At 41.9% G+C, this 22,181-nt stretch overlaps 1 protein-coding gene across 2 annotated transcripts in view; it reads right to left on the bottom strand.

The window, feature by feature from the left end:
* Positions 1-13,021, bottom strand: part of LOC142945122 (protein kinase C beta type-like) — an 84,906-nt gene extending 71,885 nt beyond the window's left edge. For both annotated transcript variants that reach the window (XM_076086489.1, XM_076086488.1), the window contains exons 1-2: positions 12,555-13,021; positions 10,926-10,957 (exon numbers count right to left, since the gene is read on the bottom strand). In XM_076086489.1, the coding sequence (XP_075942604.1) occupies positions 10,926-10,957; positions 12,555-12,757 (235 nt within the window). In that variant the 5' untranslated portion in view covers positions 12,758-13,021. The remainder of the gene's footprint in view (positions 1-10,925; positions 10,958-12,554) is intronic.
* Positions 13,022-22,181: the final 9,160 nt, after the last annotated feature.

Raw genomic sequence — 22,181 nt, forward strand, 5'->3', positions numbered from 1 at the left:
CCTGGCTGCCTGCTATCCTCCTTACATGTGCAGACACACACACACACACACACACACACATACAAATGTACACAAAACATAACAAATTTTGTCAACAAACAAATGTAGTCCTGTTTACTCTTGTTCTGTCTGTCCCTCTGTCTTTCTAAAACAAACGGTGCAACAGGAAACACACTGTTATGGTTTTACAGGTTAATTAATCAATCTGTGAAGAACAAACAAAAGATAACGATGTCAGATTGAAGATACCGTGGGTGGATGATAATTATACAACACACTCTCCCAGAGCGATGAAGTCTCAAACTCAACAATATCATATTGGTAAGCTGACAAATGGTTGGACGGGAAACCATAAAATGGAAACTAATGAGAGAGACAGAGATGTGACGGGAGAGAGACATGAAAGCAGAAAGACAAATAAAGAGAAAGACATAAAGATGGAGGGAGACACAGAAAGACACAGAAAAGGACATAAAGATGGAGGAAGACAGAGAAAAGGAAATAAAGATGGAGGGAGACACAGAAAGACACAGAAAAGGACTTAAAGATGGAGGGGGACAGAAACAGAGGTCTGGGATCACTGCACTCCTGTCGGCTCGTGTCTCTGTTGCTAGGTTACCATCTATAGATGAATGGGTTAAAGCATCTCAGGAGCAACACACACACACACACACACACACACACACGTGACATGACCTTACTGTAAACGAAATACTGCCTTTAAGAACACGTTATTGTTGCAGCTGTGTGCAGTAGTAACTGTTGTATTTCATGGTTTATGCTCATTACTGTACAGGACGGTGCTACTGGTGTGTTTAACGTAGACGTCTCTGTGAAGACAGAGCTGCACCGTCTCAACCTCGTACGAGTTTGGGGTTCACTTTGAAACTGTGACTGTATATTTATTTTGGTAAAGCTGAGCGAGGATTCCTTATATTATTGATATTTTGAGGAAATCATATAGCGAGATATTGTGATATGCAATTACGTCGTCTAAATTGATCATAACGAGCACAGACTAACTCAAACTTCTCAGATAATCTGATTATTTTGCACATAAGCTCTTAATTAAAAAGGGACACTACTCAGTACTTTTCATTCGTCAAGTATTAAATTCACACAGGAGTATACAAATCCATGTGTCCATGTTATTTCATGCAGACCATTTATTGAATAACCAGAAAACATGCTGAATGGTGATAGAAGACTTCCCGTCCCTATACGTTTTGGTGTTATTTCAGATTCAACATCAGTATTAAGTCTGTGAACTTTTGTCCACCAAGAGACTGACTGACCTTCTGTCCAAGAAATTATATCACTGTACATTTTCAAACCCACAACAACTGCATCCCACCCCCAGCAGTTAGTAATCCAGGTGAGCAATCCCACCTACACGCCGTGATTCACGTTTTAGACTCATTCTCGTCGTCCCGAGTCAAATTGGCCCCCCCGAGTGCAACTGATCAGGTTCAATTGGTAGATCACCGCCATTACAACCAAATACAAAGAGGGGCGAAGGTCCCGCGACGGTGAAAACGAAGGAGACAAGTGGTGGGAAAGCGAATAATTAAAGAAGGAGCGAGCGGAGGGGGGCAGATGTTATTGCGGTGAGAGCGATGTGGGAGTTAAAAACACACCTTTGGCTTCTTCACTCAGACTGCAGTATGCTGTGTTTTTACCACTGTGTTGCACAATGTTAATGCACAAAGCATGATAAAATTGATGTTGAGGTATGAAAGTTATGACAAGACAAACACCGTTACGTGAGCTTTCATGTGAAGGTCTTCAACCACATGAAGTAGAAGCTCACCTGTAGAGTCATGTCACCATAAGTAACATTCAGAGTGGAGTTGATAGTACTCTCTGGGACACAGATCCACAGGGAGGTAGCACCTTTTAATGTGTTACAGCTAACAAAAAGATGTCAGCGGCCGACAAGACATTGGTTTAATGAGCTGACATTTTGTGATACCAAGATCTTTGGAAAACGAATAAACTCGTTAACTCTATCGGACAAATGGCAACTGAAACTGGGCTACTTGGTTACAGTCACGGAGAGACTGAACTCCAGAAACCATGGACAGAGAGGATAGTCAGTATTTGCAGAATTGCAAGAGGTCGCTTGTCGGACGGACGGACAGACGGACGGACCAGCCGAACACATAATCCTCCAGCCACGGCTCAGAGGCAGAAAGCTATAAAAGCCCTTTTTAAGGGTTGTCTGGTAAAGAGGCCTCTGAAAGCTACAGGCTGGAGTTTGTAAGAAACAGAGAAACAATTGTTCATGTTCCCACCCAGGATGAATTGTGATCACTTTGGTGACCTCTTTATTTTATATATAGTGCCATTATCAGGTCACAACTTTAACCTGTTCAGCACTTTGTGCACAAAAGCTGATCACATTCCCATCAGCCTCAGTTAAACTCTGTGTTCAGTGCTAATTAGCAAACATTAGCATGAAAACACCTCATTCAAAGACGATGACGATGGTACACCTGCTGAACATTTAGCTCAAAACACTGCTGTGCCTGAGTTGAGCCGAAAGCATGTCTGGAGGCTTTAAAGTCTTGTTTTCAAGTTCATTAAATTTAATGTGACAAAGTTGTTTCATTATCTTCCCTTCAAAATAGTAAAGTCCAAATTTACATTTAGCTACAGGATATTTTCGACTGCTTTTTGGGTTTGTTGGCAGACAGGTTTGACCCACATTGGCCGTCTGATCCGTCCCGATATGTCTCCGAGGTGTCACCGGGTGTACTATTGCCGCAAATGTCAGCAGCAAGGACAACCAAGCCCTGGAGGTGGTCTGTCAATATGTAACTGAAAGTGAGTTTGAGTGCGCACACGCACACACACACACACACACGGTGATCAGAGTCTTCAGATGTGTGAAAGTAGATCAGATCAAAAAGGAGTTGGCCCTCACTGACAAGTAAAATTAGTCTTTATCCCACACACTCCCACACACACACACACACACACCTGTGGAATAACAAACACACACACACAGGCGCATCAGATGGTCACTGATGGCTGATGAACAGAAACAGTTAGAACTCCTGATGTGGGTTCTCACTCACTTTTCTATGTACAGCAAGTATACTTGACGAGGCATCCAGACATATGCACAGTTACTCACATTAGACTCGTGTTTACACACTGACAGATACACACACACACACACAAACACACACGACAGCTCTTTAGCACCCTTCACATTAGACTGAGAAGAGGAAGCAGTTATGGGAGGAAACACACTGGGTGTTACTGCAGAATGAGTGTCAGAATAGAGTTTCGGTTTACATGCATGTGTAGTGCAAGCTGAAAATGTGAACATTGAATTAATTCAATCGACCTTATAATGGCACTTCTCGACTTCCTCTTTTCATATCGTGGCATGTCGTCATTACATTCAGCGACCGCTCTAATCTGGAGCTTCAAATGGCGTAAAAACATTGTAGATAGATTCCAGTAGAACCTACACAAAACAGCGTCTCCTCCACTTCTCCATAAGCAGAACCAGCCTTCCCACCTAAAACATATGATTCATATTATGTTGTGTGCCGTGAGCTCAAGCTAGTTTAGGATGCAAGTTTGTTGTGTCTGAAAGGCACCGGGGGAACGTAGGAAAAATCAATGCACTATAATGCTGCAATATTTTCGGCCCCATCAATAAGGCTTCTAAAAGATCATAAGCATGTTCTGTTTCTTGACAGACCAGACATCTCTTTTACCAGAGAATGATAATAAAAACAATCTAGAATAAATTGCCATGCTAACGAAAGTTCAACTGTACTAAACAATAAGTCCCCTATTTCACACCTATGATGTGTTTTCCTTATTGATAAGCCAGCCCGATATTAAGCACATGTCAAACAGCCCCCTCTTACATTTGCAGAACATGTTTTCACATTTGCACAACAAGAGATCACTCACTAACCAAACTCACAAGAAACAATCATGGCTTACATCTTCTAAGTGCTTCCCTGACTTACTAGTGTGGAGACAAATTATGAACTTTAGGCAACTAAGTGTTCCTTAATTGGAAAATTTGAGTTTAAATCTAGAAATCATCTCAATAATATATATTGTTTTGATAAGACAGCAAAAAAGGAAACTAATTTTTCTAAAAATTCTACTTCCCAATGCTTGAAATGTCAGATCTCTGATGCAGTATGCATATATTTCATATAACAGGAGAAAGCTAATTATTTTAGGAATATCTAGAGACCTTCGGCCTCCTGAACTACAGGCATTTCTGAAGGCCAAAGGTTGAGAACCGCACACTTTCACATCTTTATTCTCCGATCAGTGCTTTCTGTTATCTCAATAAACACCTCTGTCTGCCTCCGATGCTTTTTAATCCTTTCCTCTTTTCCATGTTCTCCCTTCACACCTACGTACTCAGCCCTCCCTCCTCCTCCTCCTCCTCCTCCACCCCCCTCTCCACTCCCCCATCCATCCATCCATCCATCTTTCCATCCCATTTGGTAGTACTCTCAATGGAACACTTGGGCTATTTATAAAAGCATCAAAGCCCACAGCTTCCAACACTCGGCCACTAGAGAGACAGAGGGGGAGATGGAGAGTGAAGTGGAGGGAGAAGTGGGGAGCTGGAGGAATGGTGGAAGGAGGAGAGAAGGGGGAACTAAGATGAACATGGAGGGAGAAAGAAAGAGGGAAAGACAAGAACAATGAAGGGCAAGAGGCGGGAATAACTGCGTGAGATGGGAAAAGATGAAGAGAAAAGGGGGAAGAACAGAAAGATGGACAGGGGGAGAAGATGAGGAAGAGAGAGAAAAGAGAGGGAGTGAGATAGAAAGGAGAGAGCGGTAGGTCACAAAAATACGGGTAAAACAAAGAGCGCAGAGGAGGTGGAAAAAACTAAAGACTGGATGACACAATCTGATGTTTTTATCTTTTCGCTTTTCTTCAGGATCTCAGTCACACACCTCAACATCAGTTTTTCTGCGTTAAATGTTTTCATGCATGAACACACGTTTTGTTTTTGAGCGTGTGTGATCTGTGTGCATGCATGCGTATGTGCACACGTGTGTGTGTGTGTGTGTGTGTGTGTGTGTGTGTGTGTGTGTGTGTGTGTGTGTGTGTGTGTGTGTGTGTGTGTGTAGGAGGCAGGTTTTGGATCCGGAGACCTCCCACCCACACAGGTCGGAGCAGCAGAAGCACCTGAGCTGCGTTCACCACCGTCAACAGACACAGATGTTTGCAAGCGTTGACTAACTCGTTTGAACCACAGCGGGCTCATGAAAAAGGCAGAAAACGTATCAACCACATCCAGAGGAACTGTGGGCACCGTGCCCGGCGCTCACTGGTGGTTGCTGGTGAATGCGAGAGACACCCAATTAAACCAAAACGCAAAAGACGGCATGAGTCAAAGGGAAGCTTGAATACAACTCCTGAACAAAGCTTTTAATGAGAATAAACATGTTTCCTATTGAAGAGTGCCAATAGATGCGGCAAACGACACCTTTATGGGCTTGTTTTAGGTGCAATCTACACTCCATGCCTCCTCCATTTAGTCTCCCCCTCTTCCTCTCTCTCTGTGTTCTACCTCGTCTTCCTTGTCCATTATCTCCTCTGCATGGCAGAAAATAAATCTCACCCACCACCTCTCTGCTCGAGTGTCATTCCAGCATACCTTTCTCATTCATCTGCCTTGTTTAATTTATTCCTTCTTTTTTTTTTTTGAGTATATGTAACTGTCCTCTGCCTACAGGAACAAATCACTTGAGTTTTGTGCAGTCCTTGTGCAGCCATTTGTCTAGATGGCATCATCGCCAGCAGCACAGCGTGGTATCGCATGCACAAGAAGACCTCACATAAAAGGATTATATTTAGGATGCTCAACAGAATTGGATTGAATACATTATGGAGAATTTACAGAGGGTGCGTCTCTTCTATTGCTGCCCTAATTTATCCTTCCTCAACTCCTCTTTTCTCTCTCTCTCTCTCGGCCCTGTGTCCTCTTGTTTTAGACCGTACAGTATGTTTCACATTACATCATGTGACAGAACAAGACCACAGCGGAAACGGCACTTTTCTCGTTGCTCTCGGAGGACATGTAACAGGTCTTTCATCCTTCGGTTCCTCCCTGCGCTTGCTATGAGCTGCTTCCAGTGGAACTTTCAAGGAAATCACATGTAATCCTCCTCTCCTTCCTACACCCTTCCCACTCACACTCCCCCCTCCCTCTATGAATTCCACCCCCACTTCATCTTCCTTGATTCCTCCCTCCTCCCCTTCTCATCTCTACGTTCCTTCTTTTCCATACTTTCATGCATGCAGATTGTTTTCTCCGTCTGATCCCCCCCCCCTTCCTTATTGCCATTTCTCTCTCTCAAGCTCGCTAAAAGGGATAATTTGTCCATTATCCCAAATCTGAGAGGAGACAGTGGAGGACACTTGACAGCCTGTTACACACTGAAACCCAACTCATTATTAACACACTCATTTAGGAACGCGTGCATGAAGACACGCACACACACACACACACACACACAAAACCAATCACGTGGAGGCATTAGAGCACACATGGCTCTGCACAAACAGCCATTAAGGAAATAAGGGCTCAGCAGCTCATTAAATTGAGCATGAAACACGTGCACACTCAAACACACACACACACACTCCCAACACATGGATGTATAAGCTACTATCAAAACTAACATTTTTTAGAGAAGCCAAAATACATGGCATATAATCTGCCACCTCCTTTTGACATTTTTTGAAGTATGGAAAACAAGAATGTCACTGACACATCATCATTTATTGTTTACAGCTGCTACAACAACACTGAGGCAGTGAGCTGCTCCGACTAGCAGCTCTGTGTACACTTACACAATATGCAAACTGTAGCCAGCATCAGCGCTGGCATTTGCAGTAAGACTGTGCAAAACACCAGTCAAACATCTGGGTTAGACTCGATTCTCCATGTGAAGCATTCAATCAGTTTTACAATGAAAAAGCAGAGATGAAAATAAAGGTGTACAGTGAAAAGAGTGAGAATAGCATTTGCATCAATAAAAGATAATTCTACATATTTCTCATCTCTCCTCCTAGTTCTTCAAACGTGGTTGTTTAGAGTCTGTGGTCAGCTTGCAATAGCTTGGACAGATACTGGGCGTACAGATGGACAGCAGAGTGCTACTGTACTTTCCCTGTTCTCTGTTAACAGCAGATATCGATTGGTGTGTAATGGAATTGCGGAGATCAAACAGACAATCTAACGTTTATGTTCGTTCAGGAAGGAAATAGAAGTCGTATGCATGAACTGCCGTCTCTCCACAGCACCACATCCTTTCTGGGTAGATATGCTTCCACAAAGTGTCTGCTTTGAGAAACCTGTGAAAGGCGGCCGTTCGCCCCCCCAGCCTCCTCCTGCTGGGCCCACAGCAGCGACCTGTACCACCGAACACTGCACAACAAATCAGACGAGAGTCTTACAGACTGAGCTACACCGCAATGTGCAGCAAGCAGTACGGTCCACTAAACAGTGGGCACAAAGCGAAAAAATTTTCATAATCTATTTACAAAAAGCAACTAAAAATACTCGATGGAGCAAAGGCACTTCCAACTTCCTTTTTTTTCTATCGTGACAAGGCAGAATGACGACAAAGAGGAACTAATGTCACAATGTTAAAATACGCTCATGAAGCTGAACTTTATTGAATCTATGAATCATTTCACGCTCATCTACAACAAAACGGGCCAACGGTCATTTTCACCGAGCAATATCCATCAACCGTAGCTCAAATCATCCCTCACTTCTGGATGAACGACACTTTAAGAAAGCAAAGCGTCAAAGCCTTTAGATGGTACAATCATCAGGTGATCAGAAAAGCAAAGAGAGAAGAGAAGATCATTTCAGTGTGATTGGATTCAGGTGGCGCGCGAACAAACAATCAATAAACACGGTGTGAGACCGTTATGGCACCGATTTGTCCGCTCAGGTCACAAGAAACAGACGAGCTGTAGTTTACACAACCAGCCCGGTCTTATCGACGGTTGGACCTTTCACTGAAAGACGTGACATCACACAGGACATCAACACTACTTCTCTCACATTCTGTTTGCATTATTAATACAACACAAATACATCAACCAGATCTAAATGATATGAATACATCACACTGCATACACACAAACATCCTCCATTTAGTTGTGTGAAAACTATGTGACTGTCAAACAAACACAGCCATGTAAACCCAAGAGGCAAAGCACACCTAAACCCTGATCTCACGTCACTCCAAGCGTGTGTGTGTGTGTGTGTGTGTGTGTGTGTGTGTGTGTGTGACCTTGCAGAGGAATTCCCTTTCTCCCCGAGCTCTAGGGAAGTGATACCCTGCTCCAGACGGACAAATGAGTCAGAGAGGAACTCAGTACATGCTCACAAATGCACACACACCTGATGAAAGGTTAGTGCAAAGTGTTGCTAAGTCTCTCTGTCACACACACACACACACAGTAGGTGCCCCCCCCCCCCCCCCAAACACCTGCGACCACACCCCTTCCTCTCCAGGGGCCCTGCAGTGTGGCGGATGCTTCCTCTAAAGGACACCATTGGCCCGTTACGTACACACACGGGCCAATTATGAGCGAACCCACTGCTGTGCCGAGCAGCGCCGTCCTCCAGCATATAGACGGTTTTAATATTTCACTGTTGCTAGGAGACGTGAAAATCCTTGAACACATCCAGTTGGCTGTTAATACAAGTGGAAGAAGACATGGATTTCAGGCAAATTGATTAAAAAAAACACACACAAAAAATGCGTTTTTTTGTCGACGGGATATGTTTCTCTGATAATTTATGTCATTTCCTGTGGCGACGCCCACAAAGACGATGCTGGGTCTGTCTCTGCTGTACAGTTAAGGAGACGGTGAATGAGCGACAGAGAGGAGAGGAAAGCAAAGTAGATCAAGGTCTCTTCCTCAGTAAGGATGTGTTAAATGGCTTCAATTACTGCAGAGTCTATGAGCTTCATCAGTCTTCTTCTGAGGAGATGAATCCAGCCAGAGAATTCCTGATGGCTGATTTCCATTCAGCCGCTTCAGTTTCAGGCTTACTGGGACATGTGTAGGCCACAACAGTGGGAATGGAACAGAGCCATCATCAATGTTAACACATGTGCTCTTCCTACTTTTTTTGGATAATACAGCCGCGTTTAATGCCGACTCACCTCCTTCCACATCCTTGGTCACCTTCCAACTATCAATACCTTAAAACTACGCCTACAGTTTGCTCTGCTATGAATAAAGTCCTGCCTCCACTTCCAGACTTGCCTCTGTTGCACCTTTCCCACACAGACTCGTTCCATTGATCTCTAATGCCTCTATTCATTTGAAATAGCTCTCCTTAGGTGGAGGTGGAGAGAAAGAAAAGGAAGCAGGTAGTGGAAGGAAACGACAAAGGTGAGGCGGAGAGAAGCCTAAAAAAACGCTCTAGACTATTGAACCACCGTAGCGACGGACTAAGCTATGATGTTAGCAGGTGGAACACACGCAGCATCATGCAAAACCCTCAATGCCCGGCACACAGACAGGGTTAATGAGGAGACAGACGGGTCAGGCCCAACGGCCGGTTAAAAAAACGTTCTGGATTCTTTGAAGGCCCACCGGGATCTGTGCCAGATGACCTGTACACCACTGCTAGCTAGCAAGCTGTAGGCTGTGGTTGAGTGAGAGTTGTACCTGATGCACTGATGCTATGTTTCCTAGTTTTTATATAGTGCTAGGTTAGTGTGTAGGGCAGAGGTAGCCAACACGGTGCCCGCGGGCACCCTGTCGCCCGCAGGGACCACGTGAGTCGCCCGCAAGGCATGTTCTAAAAATAGCACTAGTCACCATGGAGCTCCGTCTAAAATTGTAGTTGCTGTTCTTTTTTAATCAAAAACGCTTGCATTAGTGTAGATTTTAAAATGACAATATTTCTTGTCATAAGAGAGTTGGGTACCCGGAGGCGCACGGCGGACAGCCAGGACGAGGCCGCCGCACCGCACTAGGTTTTCAGGTTCCGAATGGCGGGCGCTTCCCGTTAGCGCCAGACGCGCACCGCGAGCGCACCCCGTCGTCAGGTCCGTAAATCCTCGGAACAGGCCGCGGGGCAATCCGAGCGAAAAGGCCCAGACTAGAGGTTTGAACGCGGGCGCCCGAAGACGCTCGCGCGCCTCGGAGGGTTGGATCCCCCGCTCGGCTATAGACGAGACTGGTTACTAGTTTCTTCGTGGAGAAAAAGGTACCGTAGGAAAAGCTGGTGTCGGTGACAACAGACGAGGCTCCCGCGATGACGGGCCGGCATGCAGGCTTCATTGCGCAATGCAAAGGTGACCCAGACTTCGCAAAATTTCTACATTACCACTGCATCATTTACCAGCAGGCGCTATGTGCAAAAGTAACCGGCTTTGATCATGTGATGATACAAAAATATCAGAGATGTGATACCTCTGACTTTCAAATGTTGAAACAGATTAACAGAAATAAAAGTTGCATGTTTAAATATGTATGCGTAGCTATACCATCATTGTTGTGGAAATCCTTTTTAATAATTATTGTGAGGAATAATTAACTGACATGTGATCAAACAGTCTCTTCACATATATTATTATTATTAAAAGGTGATCTGTGCAATTTTGTTATTCAGGAAGTTTGTATCAAATAAGTAGCCCTGCGTACTACTCGGTACCCTTGAAGTAGCTCTCAGTTTAAAAAAGGTTGGTGACCCCTGGTGTAGGGTTACGCTAAAGATGGCTCCAGTGTGTCATTAAGGCCATGATTTCAGGCCTCGACTAACAGTTTAACAATATAGTTCACAGTGTTTTCTAACATGTGTAATGAATATATATATAAAAACCCAGGACTTTAAGCAATGGAGCACCACCTAATAGTGCGAGTGTGTGTAATCCACCTACCTTGACACTGGAATCCCTGCTTGCCAAAACCCCTGTAGAGAGAACATACACAGAAAACAGGTTGAACAATGTACAGGCACAGACGTGTGTACGCACGCACACACACACACACACACACACACACACACACACACACACACACACACACACACACACACACACACACACACACACACACACACACACACACACACACACACACACACACACACACACACACACACACACACACACACACACACACAAACAAGGAACTCGGAAAATTAATTCTGACACTCTCTCTCTTTGTCTTGAGACATTTGCGTAGAAGTGAATGTCAAATACTGTCTGCCATTTGTGTGCAACGCCACAGATTTCCATCCAAAGGAGCACAAATGTAAACACATGCACACACACACACACTGAAGTATGCAAGCAGCAAGGCATTGGATTATTGTTTACTGTAGAGTACATGTACTAAGGTCAACACACATACTGTTCTGTAAGGCAGGGCTGCATCTGCCCCAGGGCACAATGGTCAACCACACCTAGTGCATGGATTGGGGAATGCTGTGATACCTGCACACACACTCACACACACACATGCACTGTCACACACATTCAGCTCTGCTCATGTTCATATTGTGGCTAGAAATAGATAATCTCTGAAGGTTTGAAACCACTCATTGCTCTTTTCATTATGCTTATTGACCCGGATAGATGGACAGAGAGACGATTTGATAAACAGGTCAAGCAATTACAGTGTTCCTCTGTTTAGTGTATACAACCAGTGACACCATGCCATTAGATTCCCATGAAAACACACACACACACAGTCTTCTAGGTCAAATCATTTAGCCATTCACAAATTAAAAAGCCCATCACAGGAGTTAAATAACACCCATTTTGGGAATAGTGCACAGCACAGATAATAATAAACGGGACAAATTAGGCCAACCTAAAGCCGGAAACTCATTTATTAACGTGAGCTAAGTCACCGTGCGGTAGACATAGGTGGGTTGCACGGTGACAAGTCTGCACAGGTGAATTAGAGGAGAAAATGAAGAGAGGAGGAAGGCTGACCTCCTGTCAGTGTTTGACCCGTGTGAGACTATTTAAGTGACAGCAGGTTTTTGTTTTTGTTTCATTTCTGCTCAGCCTCTCTCAGTTCCTCTGCTTACTTCAAACCACATCAAACGATGGTCTGCAGCTACCCCTTTCTTACCGTGCAGCCCATTATCTCTCCGTCTCTACCAAACACACACATATATAGCATCAATAGCATCAACGAATCAGGCTAAAATCAATGTTTATTTTGAGGAATCCGTGCAACCGGTGCAGCCCTCCCACTTTCTTTAGTCCTGCTGGAACTTAATGATGTAACACTATCAAACACTATAGGCTACAGCCATTTTGTCTTTTTCATATCAATATATATATATATCTCTCTCCACTTTTCTCATTTGAACTAAACTCAGTTTGTCCTGACGTTTTACTGATGTCCAAACTTAAATAATTTATTATTATTCTCTTTGTGTACCAATAAAAATCAAAAGGCTTGATTGCAAAATTCATCTTTCAAACTGCTCTCCTGTGAACCCCCTCATCCATGCATCCATCCATCCATCCATGCGTGTGTCCGCTCCTCACCAGATGAAGTCGGTGCAGTGGCTGCAGAAGGTGGGCTGCTTGAAGAAGCGCGCGATGAATTTGTGGTCCTTCACCTCGTGCACGTTCTTCTGGCGGAGGGCACCCTGGCGCGCGAAGCCCCGCATGGGCTCCCCGGGTCCGTCCTCCCCGTCGCTGTTGGACGCGGCAGCCGCCGCCACCGCCACCGTCGCCGTGTCTGCCATTCTCCAGCTGTCTGTCCGTGCAGCTGTCTGTCTATCTGTCTTTTATTTTACTTTACCTGACTAACGCAAGCTGTCGGCGCCTCTGAGGTGGCACAAAGTGGCTTCTCGCGCGATGTTCCGAGTGGAGGAAAACCCCTGCGGTGACGCGATCAGCTGATAGTTAGCTTTCGGTAGTTTGTTTAGTGGTTTGATTTTCTGCAATCTTGTTCCTCAATTGAGTAGACGAGCTGCCGCTGAGCTCCTCTCTCTCCGCTTCCTCCTTCTCCTCTGAGCGCACTGAGAGCCGGTGACTACCAGCGAGGGAGAGGGAGAGGAGGGGGAGGAGAGAGAGAGGAGGAGGGAGAGAGATAGAGAGAGAAGGGGAGGAGAGAGAGAGAGAGAAGAGAGAGAAGGGGAGGAGAGAGAGAGGAGGAAGGAGAGAGATAGAGAGAGGAGGAAGGAGAGAGAGGGGAGGAGAGAAAGAGAGAGAGAGAGGAGGAAGGAGAGAGAGAGATAGAGGTTTGAGGTTTAAAAGTCCCTGTATTTGCAGTGAAAACAGAAAACTTCCAATAGATCAATCAAATCAAATAAACAAATTAAAGCACCAAAGAATAAATGAACAATCAATCTCAATGATCGATATGTTCAGAAGCTCTCCACCAGCACCCACTGAGCATGCAATGCTCCCAGTAGTCCATCTGTCCCTGAAAGCCTGTAAATTGTCCACCGTCTGGTAATAGTGTGTATAGTGTTCCACCCTGAGTCGGGCTTCTTAACTGTCCCGACAGGACTTTCACCGGATCCTCACTACCGGCACTGTGCCCGATTCTTCCGTGTCAGCCAGATGGCCAACTTGGCGGAACCAGACAAAAAGTTCACCAGTGTGTGGACAGCCTTGTTTTTTGTGCAGTATTTTGGACCGAAAATAAATAAAATGAAAGAAAAGTCCTCTCCAAGGCCCTGACACCATCCCTTAAACGTGCAAAGAGTGCTGAGAGCCGAGGACACGAACAAGTGCTCCAGGGTCTCAGTCTGACAGAAGAAACAACACTCCTCCCCAATGTGTGGATCCAGGTGTGCTCGGTATCTATTTGTGGCTATAGCCCCATGTACAGCCCTCCGCTGGAGGTCTGCTGTCCGTTTTTCAGCGGGCAGCTTGTACATGAACCTCCAGCTGCCTTTCGGGGGAAAAACCTGGGCCAAAGAACTCGGTCCACCTCGACTCCTTCAACCCAGAGAGCGTAACTTCACAACCTTTACGCAGATTTCATGAATTGCTTTTTTCCCTGCTGCCTGGAACTAGTCCAGGTGAGGGGTTGTGAATGTCAGCAGCTTATTTCCTCCCCCCTGCCAGTCCCCCACAGCTGGGGCAATGAGCAGAGTGTGTGTGTGTGTGTGTGTGGGGGGGGGGGGGGGGGGGGGGGGTACTCACTCTTCATCCCACTGTTCAGACAGAGTACAGTTTCCTGCAACTGCTCTCAGGTGTTGTGGCAGGGCGGCACAGACTTCCCACTATTCTGTTGGTCAACCTGACAGACGTGATGTTGGCGTTCTGCCTGAAGGTGACCATAGATGATGCTGTTGATGACATCTTCACCAAATGTCCCAGTTTAGTGCAGCCGGCTTCTCTCAGTCGCGTTCGCAGGCTGGCAGACTGCAGTGTTTGAGTCCTTATGACGCTGCTGAAGAACAAAGGTTCCTCCAGCAGCCACACGCCCAGATTGATTTGTTGTCTAGAGATAAAGCAATAGATCATCATATTATCCAACACTACCTGCATGGACTATGGATACACGTTCCATTTTAAGATCCGGACCAAGTTATGGAAATAACTGTGAAAACAGCCGAATAAACATCATTTCTTAGATCAGGACTGTGCAGCCAACAGTAAACACAAGGGATGACGTCCAATATTTGAAATTGAAAGTGCTCCTTTCCAAAACGAGATAGCTCCCGTTTGGGGAAGGATGAACACACACAGACTCCTTAAGTCTGAGTGCTGGCATTGAACGCAAGCACAGTTGCTGAGTTGTGACTCATCTTAAGACTTTTGCTTTCAAAAGGGATTTCGGAGGATCATCATCTGCCATTGTTGGACCAATTTCATGTCACACACAAAGTTTTTCCAAGATGCATTTAAGGTGTCAAATGATACGGCTCGCTGAGTCATTTGATCTACGAATGTGATGGGAAGAGTCAAGAATCCTCTTTTAACCACCTGCATCTCCCAACAAAGTAAATGTAGAGATGAATATATGTGATGCGGGGACAGGGGGGTGACTGATGGTTACTGAGAGTGTGAAGCAGGACATCACTGCTGTGGCAATGACGACATAGCCTTCATATACACACAGCAAAAACAAGATGTATTAACAATGGACATATTGATCTTCCACCTGGTTTAAGGCCACACAATCTCATTTCAGGACAGTGACAACCACAGTCCCAACTGGTCCATGCTGTGTGGGCACACACTCACACACACACACACACACACACACACACACACACGCACACACACACACATGATGGCAGTCAGCTGGCAGTGAATGACCTAGATGAGATTGATTTAGCTGCAGGACAGATAACTGTATGCAGCTCACCCTGGTCTCATCAATACAAGGTTTACTGTAGATTTAGCTCCCAGCTCAGAGCTCACTTTTGAACCTCTCTGCTCCCTATTACCTCGTTCAACATCGGAGGCACACATACCGCCATTGTTACATATTTGTCTGCCGGCAGTGGGTGAAATGGTTCATTCGGGCTTAATTTGCAATGGTACCAGGTGTCAAGAGGCTCTGGTAGTGACGTAAGCGTACCCCGAGAGTACCTGACTGGGGCCTGGGTGTATGGACGGTGACACAGTGACCCATCATTTCGCACCATAAGCCACTGATCTCTTTCCATGTCATCAATACACAGGATGTTATGTAACTATTCCCCTCGGCTGTTGAACTAGGGCGAGCGTCCATGTCGGCGAGCCAGCTTCAATGTCCAATACGATGTGGATGACAGCAGGTATGTCACTGGTGTTTTGTTTTTTCTTTACTTTTGATTGCTTACATCAAGTAATTATTTTTGTATTACAAGTTTTCTGAAATTCTATGTTTAAATATGCAATTTGTTTTTTATCTTCTCTTTTCTTTACTCCATTAATTAGACAACTGTAGCCAAATTGTGTCATGTTTTTAGGTGTAAGATATAATGATTTTTAACAAAAAAATTGAACAAGAATACGTTCACACAATCTATAACGTCAGTGCTAAATGTTACACTTACATTTTTGACTGCGGTGAAGTTAGCAGACACTCGGATCTCCATGTAAACACTAAAATGTTAGTGCACCTATATACTGACATTCATGGTAAACTCGTTCAAACGGCCCAGATCGGGAGCGAGCGAGGGATCGACGTGAACAACTTCCGGTTTTCAAAATAAGATGTCAACAAAGCGTATTGCATACATGGAAATAAGATTAAACAGTGGCGGCTGGTGGAAAATGTTGAAACTGCAATGTCTTTATTCTTTGATTTGAGGGTTGCTGGAAAGATAATTAAATGAATATCTGACTGACTGATATTTTTGACCACATCCATAGAAAAATCAAACATCTTAACTGTACCAACTAAAATATTTTACAAAGTAAAAGTCCTACATTGCACACCCAAATCTAACAGTTCACCCTAATAAAGTTATCAGTCACACCTGTGTTTGAAGAGTCAACATTTCTGCAACGCGAAAGGTCAGTATGACATCAAGTGCACTCCAACTGCTTCACATGTGGATTTGTATGTGTGAGAAATGCCTGGATGTATATTAGATTAGCCAACATTTAACTGGATATACTCCACCGCCCCAAAATACATTGCAATGCGTCTCTTCAGACGATGGTGGACTGCAAAGCAAACGATTCAAATAATAAAACCAGTTGGGTAAAATAATTACCAAATGATGGCGAGTGACGTAGAACATTTGTTAATTTGAACTTGCCTTAAAATAATACTGGAAGATATTACATAGAAGAGATAATGTTGATTCACATTTGCGATAAGCAATTTTCATTCGGACCAGTGACGTCTAAAGACGTTTTGCTTATTTATTATACTACTTGATTTTGAACACGACATATTTTCTGGGTTGTTCCTTTCTTTCTCTCATGTATCCAATCCTCCAAAAGATCCCCTCTGTCTCTCTCTTTCTTCTAATTTATATCTCTGTCTCACTATTTCCCCCCATTTTGTCAATGCTCCATCCTCCACCTCTCTCTCTGTATCTCGGAGCATATTTCTTCTCCGATCCCATGGTCCCTTTTTTCTCATCTTTTTCCTCCACATGGGAGGGAGTTGTTATATAAACCTGTTGTTTCCTTCGTCATCCAGTGACTACAGCACAGAACATGTTCTGACGCACAAATGCAGACACACATACACACACACACACACACACACACACACACACACACACACACACACACACACACACACACACACACACACACACTTACTGCACAACATCGCTGTATTGAGTTTTGATCGCTTGTCTTGATTGAGTTCTTGGATTTTATTTTTTTTACACTTCAAATGAAACATAATCATTTCATCTCTGCATCTGTTTCTGGTTAAAATGATAGCAGAAATGTACACACACTCTCTCCACACGCATAAACACACACTCACACACAGCCAGCCATTAGCACAACTTCGCTTTGAAGCTATAACCCTCACACACATACACACACACACATAAACACATTTTGTCTACCTACTCCCACACACTCTTTGTGGCCTATACCAGCCGGTCTGTGGAGGGATACGTCCTGCTGTATTGCATAGCCACACACACACACACACACACACACACACACACACACACACACACACACACACACACACACACAGGTACGTGTAGCCAAAGGTAGAATGTGGCAAACCCACACTTACAGGCACATTCACCTCACTTATGTAACTTTTGTATGTCCCTATTGACTCTATTCATTCTGCCTCTCTCTCTCTCTCTCTCTCTCTCTCTCTCTCTCTCTCTCTCTCTCTCTCTCTCTCTCTCTCTCTCTCCCCTAATCACTTCTCTGTATCTGCCTCTCTCTTCCTGCCCCCCTCACCCTCCCGCTGTCATTTTAAGAGTTGTTAAATGCGGCTCAAACATCATTGACCTGAAACAGAGAGCTCATTCTTATGCTTCCATTTGGAGATCTGCACTTCTCTCTTTCTCTTTGGCTGTGTGCACGAGTGTGTGTGTGTGTGTGTGTGTGTGTGTGTGTGTGTGTGTGTGTGTGGCTGTGTGTGCTTGCACCATAGGGTTGCACGACTGTGTTCATTATGCATAACATGTTTGAAGCTGTGTGATTGTGTTTGCATGCGATGTAAGTTGTGCTTCTGTTTGACACCTCCAGCAGCACGCAGCATAGGGTGGATGGTGTGTGTGTGTGTGTGTGTGTGTGTGTGTGTGTGTGTGTGTGTGCGTGTGCGTGTTTCTAAGGGGCAACAGGAAGAGATACAACACCACTAATAACCAGCATTCAATACATTGGGCATTACAGCTTTACTTCCAGGTCATTTTTGTCATACTCATTCATGATCTCAGACTTAGTGGCTTACAAGAATGGCAGCTGTGGTTCTTTATACGTTTAGATCAGAGGGGGGTGGCTTCATTTCTAATGAGGTCAAATGAATTTGAGAAGCACAAACAGGTCAGCTCTGGATCTGTGATCAACACTCAAATCTCCCACTGTTTCTTGTCAAACAAGGTACAACATGAGGGTACAAACACACACACACACACACATACAGACACACACATTTACAGACACACCCAAACATGCACTCACTCGGTTTGTATTCACAGTATGAAACCACTTTTAATAAATGTGTAACACCATTATTCTTCACGCTGGAATGTTACATGATATACAGGGTTTAAAACAACAACAAACATCATATCTGCAGCAGTCTACAGAACGACTGCTGGAAATTAAAGTTAATTTGGCTCTTTGAGTCATGAGTCATCACAAGACTTTTGCTTACATAACAGTTGTCTTCATGAGGGTAGAATCCATCTGTTTCAGATACTCACTGATGACTCTCAGGTGGCTCTTTGTGTTTTTGAAAATGAAACCTTCAAATGTCGCTAAAAACAATCTATACATGTGGGTCACTGTGCAGCTGTATTTTAGTTTCCCCATTTCAGATAAATTCCATCTAATGAAGAGCATATTGTTGGACGTTAGACGTCTTTCTAAAGCTATCCACTCAGACTCGCAAAACATCCTCAGACTCAGAGGCTGCTTTGGTTCTTTAGGAACTTTGAGAACCTCTATTGTACATCAGAGCTCCTTAATGTATTATAATAATGTCCAATGAACATTTCTTCCTCTCTTCCTCTTATTAAAATAAAAACATTTCTCCATACTGTTCACAAAAAACAATACAAATTTGAAATAATCAAACATATTATACATGAGACCGAAACACACAGGCATTGAAATCATAATGGACATTTGACAAGCTCTATGTATATGTGTATACGTATGTATATGTGTATACGTATACGTGTGTATATGTATACGTATGTATATTAGGGGTGGGAATCACCAGAGATCCCGCGATACGATATTATCACGATACTTGGGTCACGATACGATATTATCACGATACTGCGATATTATCACGATACTGCGATATATTGCGATTTATTACTTTTTTCAACTTCAAATTATGTCCCCAAAGGAAAACTGTGTCAACATGTTTTATCTAATAAGATAAAGTTTTCAGTCTGTTCATCTCACTTCAATCATTTTTATTGCAGCAAAATAGGATTGTTAAGCAGACAGACTGACCAACAATGTCATAAATGTTGCATGAACCTGACAAACTGAACCGTTTGTATTACTACATAGTCCAACTTAACTAAATGCAAACGTGTGGACTCAGTATATGAACTATAACTTATATGAGTAGGATATAAGAGTTATATACCTCAGTATAACTTGCGATGCGTGGACGTCAAGGGCAGAGAGACAGTTATGCGCTGCACTCTCCCCATGAGCCTGGCTACTGTTGGCAGATTTAACCCCGTTGTGAGGCCAGATGTCTCTATCTTTGTTTTGACCAACTTCCTACCAATCACGCTGACCCAGGACCTTTCCTGACCTCACCAGAAAACAACTCAGCACCATCTAGTGGACTGAAAAAGCAATTTTTTTTAAAAAATATAGTTTATGTAATAAAAGATCGATGCTTGGCGTCCATGTATCGATACAATATCGCCACGCAAAATATCGCGATACTATGCTGTATCGATTTTTTCCCCCACCCCTAATGTATATATGTATGTGTATACGTATGTATATGTGTATATGTATATGTGTATATGTATGTATATGTGTATATGTATACATAGGTATACATATGTATACCTATGTATATGTATTCGTATATATACGTATGTATGTATACGTATGTATATGTGTATACATGTATACATATGTATATGTACGTATGTATACGTATGTATGTATATGTATGTATATGTGTATACGTATGTGTATGTATATGTGTATACGTATGTATATGTATGTGTATGTATACGTATGTGTGTATATGTATACGTATGTATGTGTATACGTATGTATATGTATGTATACGTATACATATGTATATGTATATGTATATGTATATGACACATATATATACATATATATATATGACATATATATATGACACATATGACATATATATGACACATATATATATATGACACATATATATAGACACATGACACATATATATATATATATATGACACATATATGTATATATATATATGACACATATATATATATATGACACATATATATATATGACACATATATATATATATATATGACACATACATATATATATATGACATATATATATATATATATATGACACATACATATATATATATGACACATACACATATATATATATATGACACATATATGTATATATATATATGTGTCATATATATATATACATATATATGACACATATATATATATGACACATATATATATATATATATATATATGACACATATATATATATATATGACATATATATATATATATATGACACATACACATATATATATATATATATGACACATATATATATATATGACACATACATATATATATGACACATATATATATATATATATATATGACACATACACATATATATATGACACATACACATATATATACATATATATGACATATATAACATATATATACATATATATATATATGACATATATATATGACACATATGACATATATATATATGACACATATATATATATATATGACACATATGACATATATATATATGACACATATATATATATATATGACACATATATATATATGACACATACACATATATATATGATACATATATATATATATATGACACATATATATATATATATATATGACATATATACATGACACATATGACATATATATATGACACATATATATATATGACACATATATATATATATATGACACATACATATATATATACATATATATATGACATATATGACATATATATACATATATATATATGACACATATATATATATATGACATATATATATGACACATATATTTATGACACATACATATATATATGACACATATATATATATATATATATATGACACATATATATATATATATGACACATATATATATATATATATATATATGACACATACATATATATATATGACACATACACATATATATGACATATATATATATATATATATATATATATATATATATATGACACATACACATATATATATATATATATGACACATATATATATATATATATATATATATGACACATACATATATATATGACACATATGTCGTATATGTCCTGCAGGGAGGGGAGTGAGTGAGGGGAGTGATGTATATGTATGTATATGTATACGTATGTATATGTGTATATGTGTATGTATTTATATGTGTACTTGTGTATATGTGTACGCATTTATGTGTACGTGTGTATATGTGTATACGTATGTGTAGGTATATGTGTATATTTATACTTATATATATATATATGTATGTATATGTGTATATGTATACATACGTATATATATATATGTTGTCATAACCCGGCTCCTAGGCCATGACAAATACGGCAGAGACACAACAAATGATGGTAACGTAAAATGTTTATTTGACTAAATAAAGAAATAGTTAACTTTATGAAGTGTGTCAATCAATAACATCAGTAGTGTCACCGTGAATGCGTGTGGGATGAAGTGTGGGTGTTGTCAGCGAAACCAAAGGAAACCCAAGGGATATATGTATACATACGTATACATATGTATACGTATACATATGTATACGTATATATACGT

This window comes from Anarhichas minor, unplaced genomic scaffold, assembly GCF_050575085.1.
Source record: "Anarhichas minor isolate MPS153535 unplaced genomic scaffold, ASM5057508v1 ptg000007l, whole genome shotgun sequence".
NCBI lineage: Eukaryota > Metazoa > Chordata > Actinopteri > Perciformes > Anarhichadidae > Anarhichas > Anarhichas minor.